We start from the raw sequence: 14,403 nt of genomic DNA, 5'->3' as shown, positions 1-14,403 counted from the left end.
CATGTCAGATCTGTGATTACCTCAAGGAAGGAAGAAAGAAAGAAAGAAAGAAGCCACCCACAAGCACTCCAGTTTATTAGATGATAATACCAATGCACAATGACAGGGTCCCTAGCAAGGGCCAGAAACATAAAACCTAAAAGGGCCTCAAGGATCAGTCCTGGCAGTTCATTTCTTACTCCAATGTTATATTTTAAGAAACTCAAAAAAATGTTCAAAAGCCTGTTATGAAATTGTTTGGACATATTCCCATGGCGATGATGGATGGAAGGTAGCATGAAAGCCTTGTGGGCCATAGAGATGTTTTCTTCCTTCCCTCCATTTTGAATGGTCTGGGACTGAGCCAGAACAACTGTGGAAAGGTGTTTTTCTTTTCCCGCTGACAGTTTTTGTCATGTTGTTTTCAATAAATCTAGAGCTTTTTTATTGAGTTTTATGAAAGAGTTTAAATGTTTTAAGACTAGGTGGGCCAGGTCATTTCAATGAGTGTCAAAGATAAATACAAGCAAGCGCAATATAAATAGCCAGACTGCTAAATAGTCAATGAAGGATACCCAAACTAGCTGCACTGACTATAACAACATTTGATTTGATAAGGTCAATGGTGTCAATGATAGTTTATGGTCACCACTTACAATACCAATTACTCTGGTCATTTACTTAGTCTTTCGACAACATTAAAACACAACACACATCCTTTAAGATCTCAGAAAACTTTAAGGGCTTGTTTCCCGGACCCAGAATAAGCCTAGTACTTGACTTCCAATGGAAATTCTCCATGAAGCATGCTTTTTAGTCCAGGAATAGGCTTAAACTGGATCCGGGAAACCTAATTCTACCTCAAGTACTTGGTAATATTAGTTAACAAATACAGAGTATTTTTTCAAACCTTGAGGCCTTATTGCTCCTTATTCTATATTATAGAATGAATTTCTGATAAACCATCTTGTAACGGCTGTTGGAAGGAGAGGACCAAAGCGCAGCGTGGTAGGCGTTCATACTTTAACACTGAAATAACAAAAATAACAAAGAGAATGAATGAAAACCGAAACAGTCCTGTCATGTGCAGAAAGACATAAAACAAAAAAGAACTACCCACAAAACACAGGTGGGAAAAGGCTACCTAATTATGGTTCTCAATCAGAGACAACGATAGACAGCTGCCTTTGATTGAGAACCACACCCAAACACACAGAAATAGAAAACATAGAACACAAAAATATAGAAAGCCCACCCCAACTCACGCCCTGACCAAACCAAAATAGAGACATAAAAAGGATCTCTAAGGTCAGGGCGTGACACATCTTGTATTCTTAATTAAAGAAATTCCTTCTCTAAAACATGTAATGAGCTTCAGATCACTACACTGTAAAAAACAAAGACAAAAAAAACAAAACAAGAGAAGCACTTGAGGGAAAAGGGGAAGGGTTTCCTATAGAAGCGTTGTCACACCCTCTCAGTGGCAGTTAGAGCCCGATGCCTTCTTCCTTGAGGTAAGAGATGGGTAATAGCTGCTTACAGCACCAAACGTTATTGCTTCATTTATTTTTGGCAGATACAATTTCAGAGCATCAATTTTTTTACATTGCGTTCCCTGTTTTAACCTTGCTGGGAGAGTATTGCAGGTTGTTGTGCCTTAATTCAATTTGGAGACCTTAGTCCACCTCTCTCGCTCTCTCGCTCTCTCGCTCTCTCGCTCTCTAACTCTCGCTCTCTCTCTCGCTTTCTCTCTCTTCTGCGGCTCTCTTGCGATGTTTTAAACAGCCGCCCTGCTTCTGCCAGTTTAGAGCCGCATACAACGTCATTGCTGCAGCAAGGCCTTTCCTTTGCAGATGGTGTCTTGCCATGGCTATGTTACAACAGTTATCGTGTTGCCTGTTAAGTGTGTGCTAACAGTCCAAATGTATCACATTCTATTATATCCATCACATTCAGTTGCTAGTCAAATGTGTATTATTGTCTTGAAGGACAAGAGTCAGGGTACTCATACTGTAGGTTCTCTCCTTCCTTCTGAAGTGTACACTAGTTCACTACTTACTCTCCACAAACATAAAAGCATTGGTTTGGTGACGTGAACAAGTGCACACTTTGGGAGGAAGGAGAGATAGCTCTGAGTGTAGCTATGAACCTGACATATGCAAATGTATATCAGTAATCTAGCCTCCACTTGTAGGAAGTGCTCCATCCAGCACAAATCCAATCCTGTTACATAACCTCATTGGTCTGGCTCCAGAGATTGATGGTTTGTTGGAATATCATCATTAGAGAAAGCAGTTAAAGGCATACTGTACTTCATGATTTTGGCAGTGGGGATCTTTATCTACTTCCCGAGAGTCAGATGAACTCGTGGATACCATTTGTATGTATCTGTGTGCAATTTAAAGGAAGTTGCTATTACTTGCACAATTGCTAACTAGCATTAGCGCCAATGAATGGAAGTCTACGGGTATCTGACTGGAAGTCTATGGGGATCTACTAGCATGCTAGTAGATACTCATAGACTTCCAGTCATTGGCTCGCAAAACTACTTCTAACTTCCTTAATTCTGTACACAGACATAGAAATGGTATCCACAAGTTCATTTGACTCTGGGGGAAGTAGATAAAGGGCCCTCATTTGTCAAAATCCCAAAGTCGTCTTTTAAGGTGAAAGTGAAACATGTCAGATTTTTCTATTATATTAAGTAACACTCTTTAGAGACCGGGGATTTGACTTTGGCTCTTTCCTAATTGCCACATTCACTATTGTCACTTTCTCCAATTAGAGGAGAAAGCGTTGAGGAACTACCGTAAAACTTAAATGAAACAAAAAGTCCCTTTTAATAGCTGGGCAACTGCACAAATTTCAGCAAATAAACAGCTGTTACATTAAATATTTCAGTAATGCCTCGAAGAACTGATGACAATGTTCTGTTTTTATCACAATTAAGAAACTGCTAGCCATTGTCAGATGAAATAAAGAGTTAACAATGATGATGAATGAAAATAGGGCTAGAGGATAGATGATTCCTGCATTGGAAGACGAGAGATAGTGATGACAAACTTTGTTGGGAACCAACTGGAAGATGTTAATGTACAGCTCAGTAAGTCCTGGTAATCTGACCACTACCTCTGAAACCAGCTTTACATGATCCATAGGGCACGAAAACATCTTTAAACACACACCTCTGCCAACCTCTGTCAACCTTTACTCTCTTCTGAAAATGTTCCAAGGGAAAGAGGATGTGTAACTCTCATTCTCATGCCTGGCTTGTGATTGGCAGATCAGAGCCCTGAAGTGCTAGTGGATTGTGGGAAGTTTTTAAAAAAAGACTTCCCCCGGGAGTTGAAACGCACGCCGACACATTTTTTTTGTTTTTGAAGTTAAAATTGAATATTGAATCTTGAGACTCAAAGGCCTCCCTGTGTCAAGGCAGATTGTGATCATGTAAATATTCTTATCAGTTCCTCTGATCACTCTTCCTTAGTCCTTAAAAAAAGCTACTTTTTCTATTTTTCAGCCAAATGAAACTGAGGAGATGAAACCAGAGAAGTCATTCCATAATTTCCAACTTGAATCCCACAATGATTGTACAGGCACAGATGGTCTCTGCACATACGGTTGTGGTGTTTCTGGGGGTTTCCTTTAGCTATAATAGGAGTCAGTGCTTAAATATCCTCAAAAGCTTTAAGAAAATACTCTGCAACCAATCCAAGCATCAATCTGGACTTTATTACCAACAAAGGTTTGTTTTGTATTTCATTAATTTCATAGACTTCTATCCAAACCATAGATAGTGCCCAACAGATTGCTCACAAACACAAAGCAAACACTACAGTAGCTTCCACTGAGAATGGTGCTGCCAATGCAATGATACAGTGAGACGGAATAAAAACACTCAACACCACACACACAAACACTCCTGCCTGCACAAAAGCACTCAACACCACACACACAACAAACACTTCTGCCTGGAAAAAAACATTCCCCCCCACACACACTCTCCTGCCTGCTCCAACGTGACAACAACAAACACTCTACTGGAGGAGATGGAGAGGCAGAGAGAATCAGACAGCCCATCCGTGTGGAGGGCTAATCTAGAGGAAATGAAGGAGTGTGAGTGTGTGTGTGAACGATCTGGGTGCTTTGTTACAGGGAATGGATGAGAGTCTGATTGGGCCCATGTGTGTGGCATGGGCTTGGGGCAGGGTTGTGTATGTGTATGAAGCACTCACTTTAAGCCCCCTCTCGGCGCAGCATGAGCATGTGTGAATCATGACTGACAGAGTCCCCCTTCGTCTAATCACCCTTCACCCCCTCCCCTCAGCATCACAAACACTACAACTCACCTGCCAATATCCACAACCCCTCTCTGGGCACGGCTCGGTTATTTTTCAGCACCTGATGATAATCTTTCTCATATCTCTTTCTTTCTTTGTGTGCTACACGTCAGGCAATAGTTATTAGCAAGCCTGCATGACAAACGGTATGCCTATTAGTCTTAATAATTACTTAGTAACTTGTTTTAAATCCACATCATAAGCAGTGAAGACAATGGCTATGAGACGATGGCTTATACTGACATAGAAAACAACCATTTGGTGGTACGAACACGGGGAGCAGACTGAACAACATTAAATAAGGGATTTGTCTCAGTTGAGAGAGGACATTAACTTTGAGTCCTTCCTGATGAGAGGAGCGCTGCGCTTACTAGCGGGTTTGAAGGGCCCCTCAGAGGTTTGTGAGGCTTTAAAAAACCCTGTGTTTTTACATAAAGGCCTATTCAAACTGCTCCAGTTGACTCCTCAGAGACAGATCTGTCTTTCTGTGAGTGAGTCAACACCTCCTTCTCCACATTGTGTTCCTCACTGGGACTTTAAATGTTCATTGTCAAGTCATAAGACTAGGATATGGGTTTATTGGGCTCAATGCTTTGTCGTTTAATGTGTAATAGTGTGGCCTCAACCGCCTTGTTTGTAATACAACAGAGGTTTTGGACTGGTACAAATCTTTATGATCACTCACACACTCATTCACGTGCACATGCATGTATGCTCACACACACACACACACACACACACACACACACACACACACACACACACACACACACACACACACACACACACACACACACACACACACACACACACACACACACACACACACACACACACACACACACACACACACACAAACACACACAACAATGACCTTTGTGATGGCAGTAATGCTTTGTAATCGGCATTTGAAAACATAGCTTTATTACTCGGAGCTGGGATGGTGAACTCTTTGAGCATCAATCAACCAGGTGAAGGGACTATATCCCGAGGAGAGGACTAGAAGCCACCTGCTAAAACCCCTCTCTGGCACAGTTGCCATATCAACTGGGCCTAGCTGTCTCCATCTGATCCTTGATGAGTTAATAAAATGAAAATAATCTTCAATCCCTTCTGAATCCTCTTCACACGCCCATGCACGCGCGCGCGCGCGCACACACACACACACACACACACACACACACACACACACACACACACACACACACACACACACACACACACACACACACACACACACACACACACACACACACACACACACACACACACACACACACACACACACACACGTCTCTGACTTTCTGCCCTTTATTATTAATCCAGACAAAAACACTTCCGATCCTTCTGTAAGTATGTCATATAGCACCTTTGAAATGTAATTATCTCTAGATGACACACAGAAGAGTTCTGTAGGTCTACATCACATGGAGAGCAAAGGCAATTGTATTTTAATCAAGTAGACCTTTTGTCTGATTTTTGTATTGATTTGGTGTTGGGTTAGGGACGCTTTAAATCGTGTGATATTTATTCAGAGTCCTAATGGTATTGGTTTCCTCCGTGTAAATCACGTTTGTTTAGTTAAATATTTATTTTTCCTGATCTACCTGTGAATGTTGATATACATACTGGTAATATGCATGTGATGTATGTCTGGGGACTCTCCATAAGACAATTAACCATTGAGTAAAATATCTTGCCAGTGTTCTTCTAAGAAACAACTAGATGTGTATTAATGTGTAGACAGTTCACAATGTAATTAGTGTAATTAGCAAATGTGAAGTTATTTCTCTTCTTCTGTTTCACCATATGGACCTATACCCCAAGAGACTTTAGGAGAAAACAGAGGAGCCTGTCTTAGTCCTGAGGGAGAGGGAGAGAGAGAGAGAGAGAGAGAGAGAGAGAGAGAGAGAGAGGGAGAGAGGAGAGAGGGAGAGGGAGAGGGAGAGGAGGGAGAGAGGAGAGAGGAGAGAGGAGGAGAGAGGAGAGAGAGAGAGAGCTGTCAGCAGTTTTTTTGGCTGCAACCCTAATTATGCACTAAAGCTTTATTTTTTTATTTAACAGGATGTTCAATTTCCATATTTTCATCTTGGATTAGTAGCATGATTTTGATAACTAGACAAAAGAATAATGAGCCATGGAATGAACCGACATTCTAAATTCAGAAATTGCTGTCATCTGAGGTGGTCAGTCAACAAAAGAAATGGCCGTACGTTTTTTACTGCAAACTTTCAGGGAAAGTCTTAAAAGGATAGTTTAAGTATAGTTTAAACAATGTGGAAGCATCATTGATACAACCAGTTGTTTCCCCAATGGACAGCTCCTGTACGGTATGCTTCAACGTTTACCTGTGGTTTCCTGCTACTACTTGCTTAGATGTTACATTTTCAGTTGAAACTTAAATCCCAAGAAACTGTACATGTGAAGTTTTCCAGAAAACTGTGATGATGATGATGATGATGATGATGATGATGATGATGATGATGATGATGATGATGATGAGTTTTGCATCATGGACTAATGTACAAAATACACACAAAAAAATTGAGTGAACTATCCCTTTATTAATATAGTACAGGCCTACCATCAAAAGGTCCTGCAATCACAGGCAGTATTTGACTATCACCACTGTATTTCAATGAATTCTCAAAACACACGGCAACAGTCTTTCTTTTGTGATGCCAAACTCCTCTGAAACAGGAGTCCTTTTCAGCTACAAATGCCGATAAGTGATAATTTTAGTTCACACTATTACAGTTGTGAGACCCACATGAATTCAATGTATTTACAGAAGTTTCAATATCTAAAATTAGACATAATCAGAAGGGAAGGCAAACATATTTCTGTTCTATATGTATGGTGTCCAAATTAGGACAATCTTAGCAGGAGTCTTTTATATGGATACCATATTCATGGACAGAATCCCACCCTTTTCAGTGGCTTTTTAAGTTCTTTGGGTAAATATCATTTTTGGGGAGGTTGCTTGTTTTCCTGTATTAGCTAGGCCAGTGGAATTAAATTGTGAGAAACCCATAAACTTTCATTCAGGCCATTTGACATGCGGCTAACCATTAATCCTCGTTTCTTCTTGCCACCGACAGGTAATTCAGATTAACTTTGAGGAGTTTGACCTGGAGATTGCCTACGACACGCTAACCATCGGTGACGGAGGGGAAGTGGGTGACCCCAAGACAATACTCCAAGTGTGAGTGGCTCAGCACTTTACTGTATCTATATTACTGTGTGTTTCACAGGCTGGAACAAAATAAATGGAATGGTATTAAACACATCCAACACATGGTTTCCATGTATTTCATAGGATACCATTCACTTCATTACAACCATTATTATGAGCCGTTGTCACGGTTTTCATATGGTGAAGGAGAGTTGGACCAAACTGCAGCGTGTATATTGCGATCCATGTTTAATCACACAACGTAACACGAATCCAAAACACAAACTCAACAAAACAATAAACGTAGTGAAAACCGAAACAGCCTTAACTGGTGCAAACTAACACAGACTAAGGACATCAAGACACTAAGGACAATCACCCACGACAAACTCAAAGAATATGGCTGCCTAAATATGGTTCCCAATCAGAGACAACGATAAGCACCTGCCTCTGATTGAGAACCACTCCAGACAGCCATATACTTTGCTAGATAACCCCACTAGCTACAATCCCAAATACATACACACCAAAACCCCAAGACAAAACACACCACAATACAAAAACTCCATGCCACACCCTGGCCTGACCCAATACATGAAGAAAAACACAAAATACTTAGACCAGGGCGTGACAGCCGTCCTCCCCTCACCAGCCTCCTGTGGTGGGTTTTATGTATTCTGTATGCAAATGGTATTGACTGTTAAGCCAGTTAACTACTGTATAGAGTTCATCAAGGTCATCAATAGTTCAGGTGGAGAAGCTATCAATGGTCTTGTGATTCTATATCCATAACATAGACTATACTATTGTTGAATGTACTGTATTCCCTGCACCGCATATGAGACTATCAAGGCACAAGGCGAGACCCAAATGCAGACACAGGAGGCAGATGGTTGGACTCTTACAATGTTTATTAATCCAAAGGGTTAGGCAAGAGAATGGTCGTGGACAGGCAAAAAGGTCAAAACCAGATCAGAGTCCAGGAGGTACAGAGTGGTAGACAGGTACGTGATCATGGAAGGCAGAATGGTCAGGCAGGCGGGTACAGAGTCCAGAAACAGGCAACGGTCAAAACCGGGAGGACAAGAAAAAGGAGAATGCAAAAAGCAGAAGAACGGAAAAAACACTGGTTGACTTGGAAACATACAAGACGAACTGGCACAGAGAGACAGGAAACGCAGGGATAAATACACTGGGAGAAATAAGCGACACCTGGAGGGGATGGAGACAATCACAAGGACAGGTGAAACAGATCAGGGCATGACAGAGACACTTAGTGGTAGTGTGCATGTTAACATTCATCTTCAAAGCTAGTGTAGTCCCCCATAACATTGACTCGATTTTAAAGATTGTCCATCAATGTGCCAGTACCGTGTTACAATCAGGGGGATAGTGTGTGTTGTTATCAATGTAACAGTCCCATGTTGCAGTGTGATAGTATAGTACGTGTTAGGGACGGACTGGGACCAGAAGCCGGCCCAGACATTTCTAACACACCGGCCCATTATTTTTTCTCTATTATACAAATACTGATACTTTGGCATAAAAAACAAACACAATTTGGACAGGCCCATTCGGCTAATGATGGACCAGCCATTGTGACATTTACCAGAACTGCCTAATAGCCAGTCCGTTTCTGGTATGTGTTATTATAAATTACAGTCAGGTTAATAGTTTATTGTCCATGTTCCAGTATCCATGTTACAGTCAGGTTAATAGTTTATTGTCCATGTTCCAGTATCCATGTTACAGTCAGGTTAATAGTTTATTGTCCATGTTCCAGTATCCATGTTACAGTCAGGTTAATAGTTTATTGTCCATGTTCCAGCATCCATGTTACAGTCAGGTTAATAGTTTATTGTCCATGTTCCAGTATCCATGTTACAGTCAGGTTAATAGTTTATTGTCCATGTTCCAGCATCCATGTTACAGTCAGGTTAATAGTTTATTGTCCATGTTCCAGCATCCATGTTACAGTCAGGTTAATAGTTTATTGTCCATGTTCCAGCATCCATGTTACAGTCAGGTTAATAGTTTATTGTCCATGTTCCAGTATCCATGTTACAGTCAGGTTAATAGTTTATTGTCCATGTTCCAGCATCCATGTTACAGTCAGGTTAATAGTTTATTGTCCATGTTCCAGTATCCATGTTACAGTCAGGTTAATAGTTTATTGTCCATGTTCCAGTATCCATGTTACAGTCAGGTTAATAGTTTATTGTCCATGTTCCAGTATCCATGTTACAGTCAGGTTAATAGTTTATTGTCCATGTTCCAGTATCCATGTTACAGTCAGGTTAATAGTTTATTGTCCATGTTCCAGTATCCATGTTACAGTCAGGTTAATAGTTTATTGTCCATGTTCCAGTATCCATGTTACAGTCAGGTTAATAGTTTATTGTCCATGTTCCAGTATCCATGTTACAGTCAGGTTAATAGTTTATTGTCCATGTTCCAGTATCCATGTTACAGTCAGGTTAATAGTTTATTGTCCATGTTCCAGTATCCATGTTACAGTCAGGTTAATAGTTTATTGTCCATGTTCCAGTATCCATGTTACAGTCAGGTTAATAGTTTATTGTCCATGTTCCAGTATCCATGTTACAGTCAGGTTAATAGTTTATTGTCCATGTTCCAGCATCCATGTTACAGTCAGGTTAATAGTTTATTGTCCATGTTCCAGTATCCATGTTACAGTCAGGTTAATAGTTTATTGTCCATGTTCCAGTATCCATGTTACAGTCAGGTTAATAGTTTATTGTCCATGTTCCAGTATCCATGTTACAGTCAGGTTAATAGTTTATTGTCCATGTTCCAGTATCCATGTTACAGTCAGGTTAATAGTTTATTGTCCATGTTCCAGTATCCATGTTACAGTCAGGTTAATAGTTTATTGTTTATCCATGTCCAGGTTAATAGTTCCATGTTCCAGTATCCATGTTACAGTCAGGTTAATAGTTTATTGTCCATGTTCCAGTATCCATGTTACAGTCAGGTTAATAGTTTATTGTCCATGTTCCAGTATCCATGTTACAGTCAGGTTAATAGTTTATTGTCCATGTTCCAGTATCCATGTTACAGTCAGGTTAATAGTTTATTGTCCATGTTCCAGTATCCATGTTACAGTCAGGTTAATAGTTTATTGTCCATGTTCCAGTATCCATGTTACAGTCAGGTTAATAGTTTATTGTCCATGTTCCAGTATCCATGTTACAGTCAGGTTAATAGTTTATTGTCCATGTTCCAGTATCCATGTTACAGTCAGGTTAATAGTTTATTGTCCATGTTCCAGTATCCATGTTACAGTCAGGTTAATAGTTTATTGTCCATGTTCCAGTATCCATGTTACAGTCAGGTTAATAGTTTATTGTCCATGTTCCAGTATCCATGTTACAGTCAGGTTAATAGTTTATTGTCCATGTTCCAGTATCCATGTTACAGTCAGGTTAATAGTTTATTGTCCATGTTCCAGTATCCATGTTACAGTCAGGTTAATAGTTTATTGTCCATGTTCCAGTATCCATGTTACAGTCAGGTTAATAGTTTATTGTCCATGTTCCAGCATCCATGTTACAGTCAGGTTAATAGTTTATTGTCCATGTTCCAGCATCCATGTTACAGTCAGGTTAATAGTTTATTGTCCATGTTCCAGTATCCATGTTACAGTCAGGTTAATAGTTTATTGTCCATGTTCCAGTATCCATGTTACAGTCAGGTTAATAGTTTATTGTCCATGTTCCAGTATCCATGTTACAGTCAGGTTAATAGTTTATTGTCCATGTTCCAGTATCCATGTTACAGTCAGGTTAATAGTTTATTGTCCATGTTCCAGTATCCATGTTACAGTCAGGTTAATAGTTTATTGTCCATGTTCCAGTATCCATGTTACAGTCAGGTTAATAGTTTATTGTCCATGTTCCAGTATCCATGTTACAGTCAGGTTAATAGTTTATTGTCCATGTTCCAGTATCCATGTTACAGTCAGGTTAATAGTTTATTGTCCATGTTCCAGTATCCATGTTACAGTCAGGTTAATAGTTTATTGTCCATGTTCCAGTATCCATGTTACAGTCAGGTTAATAGTTTATTGTCCATGTTCCAGTATCCATGTTACAGTCAGGTTAATAGTTTATTGTCCATGTTCCAGTATCCATGTTACAGTCAGGTTAATAGTTTATTGTCCATGTTCCAGTATCCATGTTACAGTCAGGTTAATAGTTTATTGTCCATGTTCCAGTATCCATGTTACAGTCAGGTTAATAGTTTATTGTCCATGTTCCAGTATCCATGTTACAGTCAGGTTAATAGTTTATTGTCCATGTTCCAGTATCCATGTTACAGTCAGGTTAATAGTTTATTGTCCATGTTCCAGTATCCATGTTACAGTCAGGTTAATAGTTTATTGTCCATGTTCCAGTATCCATGTTACAGTCAGGTTAATAGTTTATTGTCCATGTTCCAGTATCCATGTTACAGTCAGGTTAATAGTTTATTGTCCATGTTCCAGTATCCATGTTACAGTCAGGTTAATAGTTTATTGTCCATGTTCCAGTATCCATGTTACAGTCAGGTTAATAGTTTATTGTCCATGTTCCAGTATCCATGTTACAGTCAGGTTAATAGTTTATTGTCCATGTTCCAGTATCCATGTTACAGTCAGGTTAATAGTTTATTGTCCATGTTCCAGTATCCATGTTACAGTCAGGTTAATAGTTTATTGTCCATGTTCCAGTATCCATGTTACAGTCAGGTTAATAGTTTATGTTGTATCCATGTTCAGTCAGGTTAATAGTATTGTCCATGTTGTTACGTTAATAGTTTATTGTCCATGTTCCAGTATCCATGTTACAGTCAGGTTAATAGTTTATTGTCCATGTTCCAGTATCCATGTTACAGTCAGGTTAATAGTTTATTGTCCATGTTCCAGTTCAGTCAGGTTAATATCCATGTTGTTACAGTCAGGTTAATAGTTTATTGTCCATGTTCCAGTATCCATGTTACAGTCAGGTTAATAGTTTATTGTCCATGTTCCAGTATCCATGTTACAGTCAGGTTAATAGTTTATTGTCCATGTTCCAGTATCCATGTTACAGTCAGGTTAATAGTTTATTGTCCATGTTCCAGTATCCATGTTACAGTCAGGTTAATAGTTTTTGTCCATGTTCCAGTATCCATGTTACAGTCAGGTTAATAGTTTATTGTCCATGTTCCAGTATCCATGTTACAGTCAGGTTAATAGTTTATTGTCCATGTTCCAGTATCCATGTTACAGTCAGGTTAATAGTTTATTGTCCATGTTCCAGTATCCATGTTACAGTCAGGTTAATAGTTTATTGTCCATGTTCCAGTATCCATGTTACAGTCAGGTTAATAGTTTATTGTCCATGTTCCAGTATCCATGTTACAGTCAGGTTTAATAGTTTATTGTCCAGTTTATTGTCCACTGTTCCAGTATCCATGTTACAGTCAGGTTAATAGTTTATTGTCCATGTTCCAGTATCCATGTTACAGTCAGGTTAATAGTTTATTGTCCATGTTCCAGTATCCATGTTACAGTCAGGTTAATAGTTTATTGTCCATGTTCCAGTATCCATGTTACAGTCAGGTTAATAGTTTATTGTCATCCTCCCCCCAGTCTCTCAGGTAGCTTCGTCCCTGACCTCATAGTCAGCATGACCCATCAGATGTGGCTTCACCTCCAGTCAGACGAGAGCGTGGGCTCCATTGGCTTCAAGATCAACTTTAAAGGTACCTGGTGTGTGTGCGTGTGTGTGTGTGAATGAGGTCATGCGCTCCTATTTTCTTCTATGTGTGTGTCCAAGTCCATAGGTAGGTGCATGATCAAGTGTTCCTGTATGTCCATGCATACATGCGTGTCTCTGTGAAGGTGTGTGTGAGCGTGTGTGTGTGTGTGTGTGTGTTCCAAACTCTAGCAGCTAGCTACTAAAGCTGTGTTTTGCCTTGCATTGGCCTTGAGTCTTTTTAATATATGCCATTTAGTAGACGCTTTTATCCAAAGCGACTTACAGTCATGTGTGCCATGGGTGGTGAGATGATAGATGGACAGAATATTTTTTTTATTTAGGTAAGTCAATTAAGAACTCATTCTTATTTACAATGACTGCCTACCTGGGAACAGTGGGTTAACTGCCTTGTTCAGGGCAGAACAACAGATTTGTACCTTGTCAGCTCGGGATTTGATCCAGCAACATCGGTTACTTGTGTTCCAAGTTGAGGCTAGATGCTCGATAGCCAGAGGGACCACAGACCTGTCAGTATCAGCCAGACAGCTGAGAGATAGAGACAGAGGGACTGTCACCAGCCAGTGAGATGATAGATGGACAGACAGACTGTCACTAAGCCAGTGAGATGAGAGATGGACAGACAGACTGTCACTAAGCCAGTGAGATGAGAGATGGACAGACAGACTGTCACTAAGCCAGTCAGATGAGAGATGGACAGACAGACTGTCACTAAGCCAGTCAGATGAGAGATGGACAGATGTACCAACTTGTCAAATGGCTGATTTACTTCCCTAACTCCCTTCCCTCCATCCATTTCCATCCCTCGTACTCTGAATAAATGAAGGAAGGCAGGTGTACTGATTCTCAATCACTAGACTGTCACTATGAATGACGTCTTTGTGTCAAAGGTCACTGAGCCTGGTGACCTGTAACGTTATCCTAAACTGATAGTTCATCACCTTGTGAACACTTGCAATCCTTATAAGGGGTTGTCACAGAAATCATACCTTACTATTTAGGGGGGCTCTAACCTGAAACAGAAGGAGGTTTCATCTCTCAAACAGCAGCCACATCCGCTGGATCTGAGCTAGCATTTCCTCACAATATCCATATCTTTGATTATCTCCCCCCAAGCTCAGGGCTTTGTAATAAATGAGTGTCACAG

General features: G+C 40.1%; 1 protein-coding gene across 3 annotated transcripts in view; it reads left to right on the top strand.

Annotated features, from left to right (window-relative positions):
* The window catches only part of LOC118397653 (CUB and sushi domain-containing protein 3-like), a 660,396-nt gene that overhangs the window by 385,667 nt on the left and 260,326 nt on the right, over nt 1–14,403 (top strand). For all 3 annotated transcript variants that reach the window (XM_052470057.1, XM_052470056.1, XM_052470055.1), the window contains 2 exons: nt 7,421–7,524; nt 13,130–13,242. In XM_052470057.1, coding sequence (XP_052326017.1) covers nt 7,421–7,524; nt 13,130–13,242 — 217 coding nt within the window. The remainder of the gene's footprint in view (nt 1–7,420; nt 7,525–13,129; nt 13,243–14,403) is intronic.

Source organism: Oncorhynchus keta, chromosome 19 (assembly GCF_023373465.1).
Source record: "Oncorhynchus keta strain PuntledgeMale-10-30-2019 chromosome 19, Oket_V2, whole genome shotgun sequence".
NCBI lineage: Eukaryota > Metazoa > Chordata > Actinopteri > Salmoniformes > Salmonidae > Oncorhynchus > Oncorhynchus keta.
This window is presented reverse-complemented; position numbering and strand designations above follow the sequence as displayed.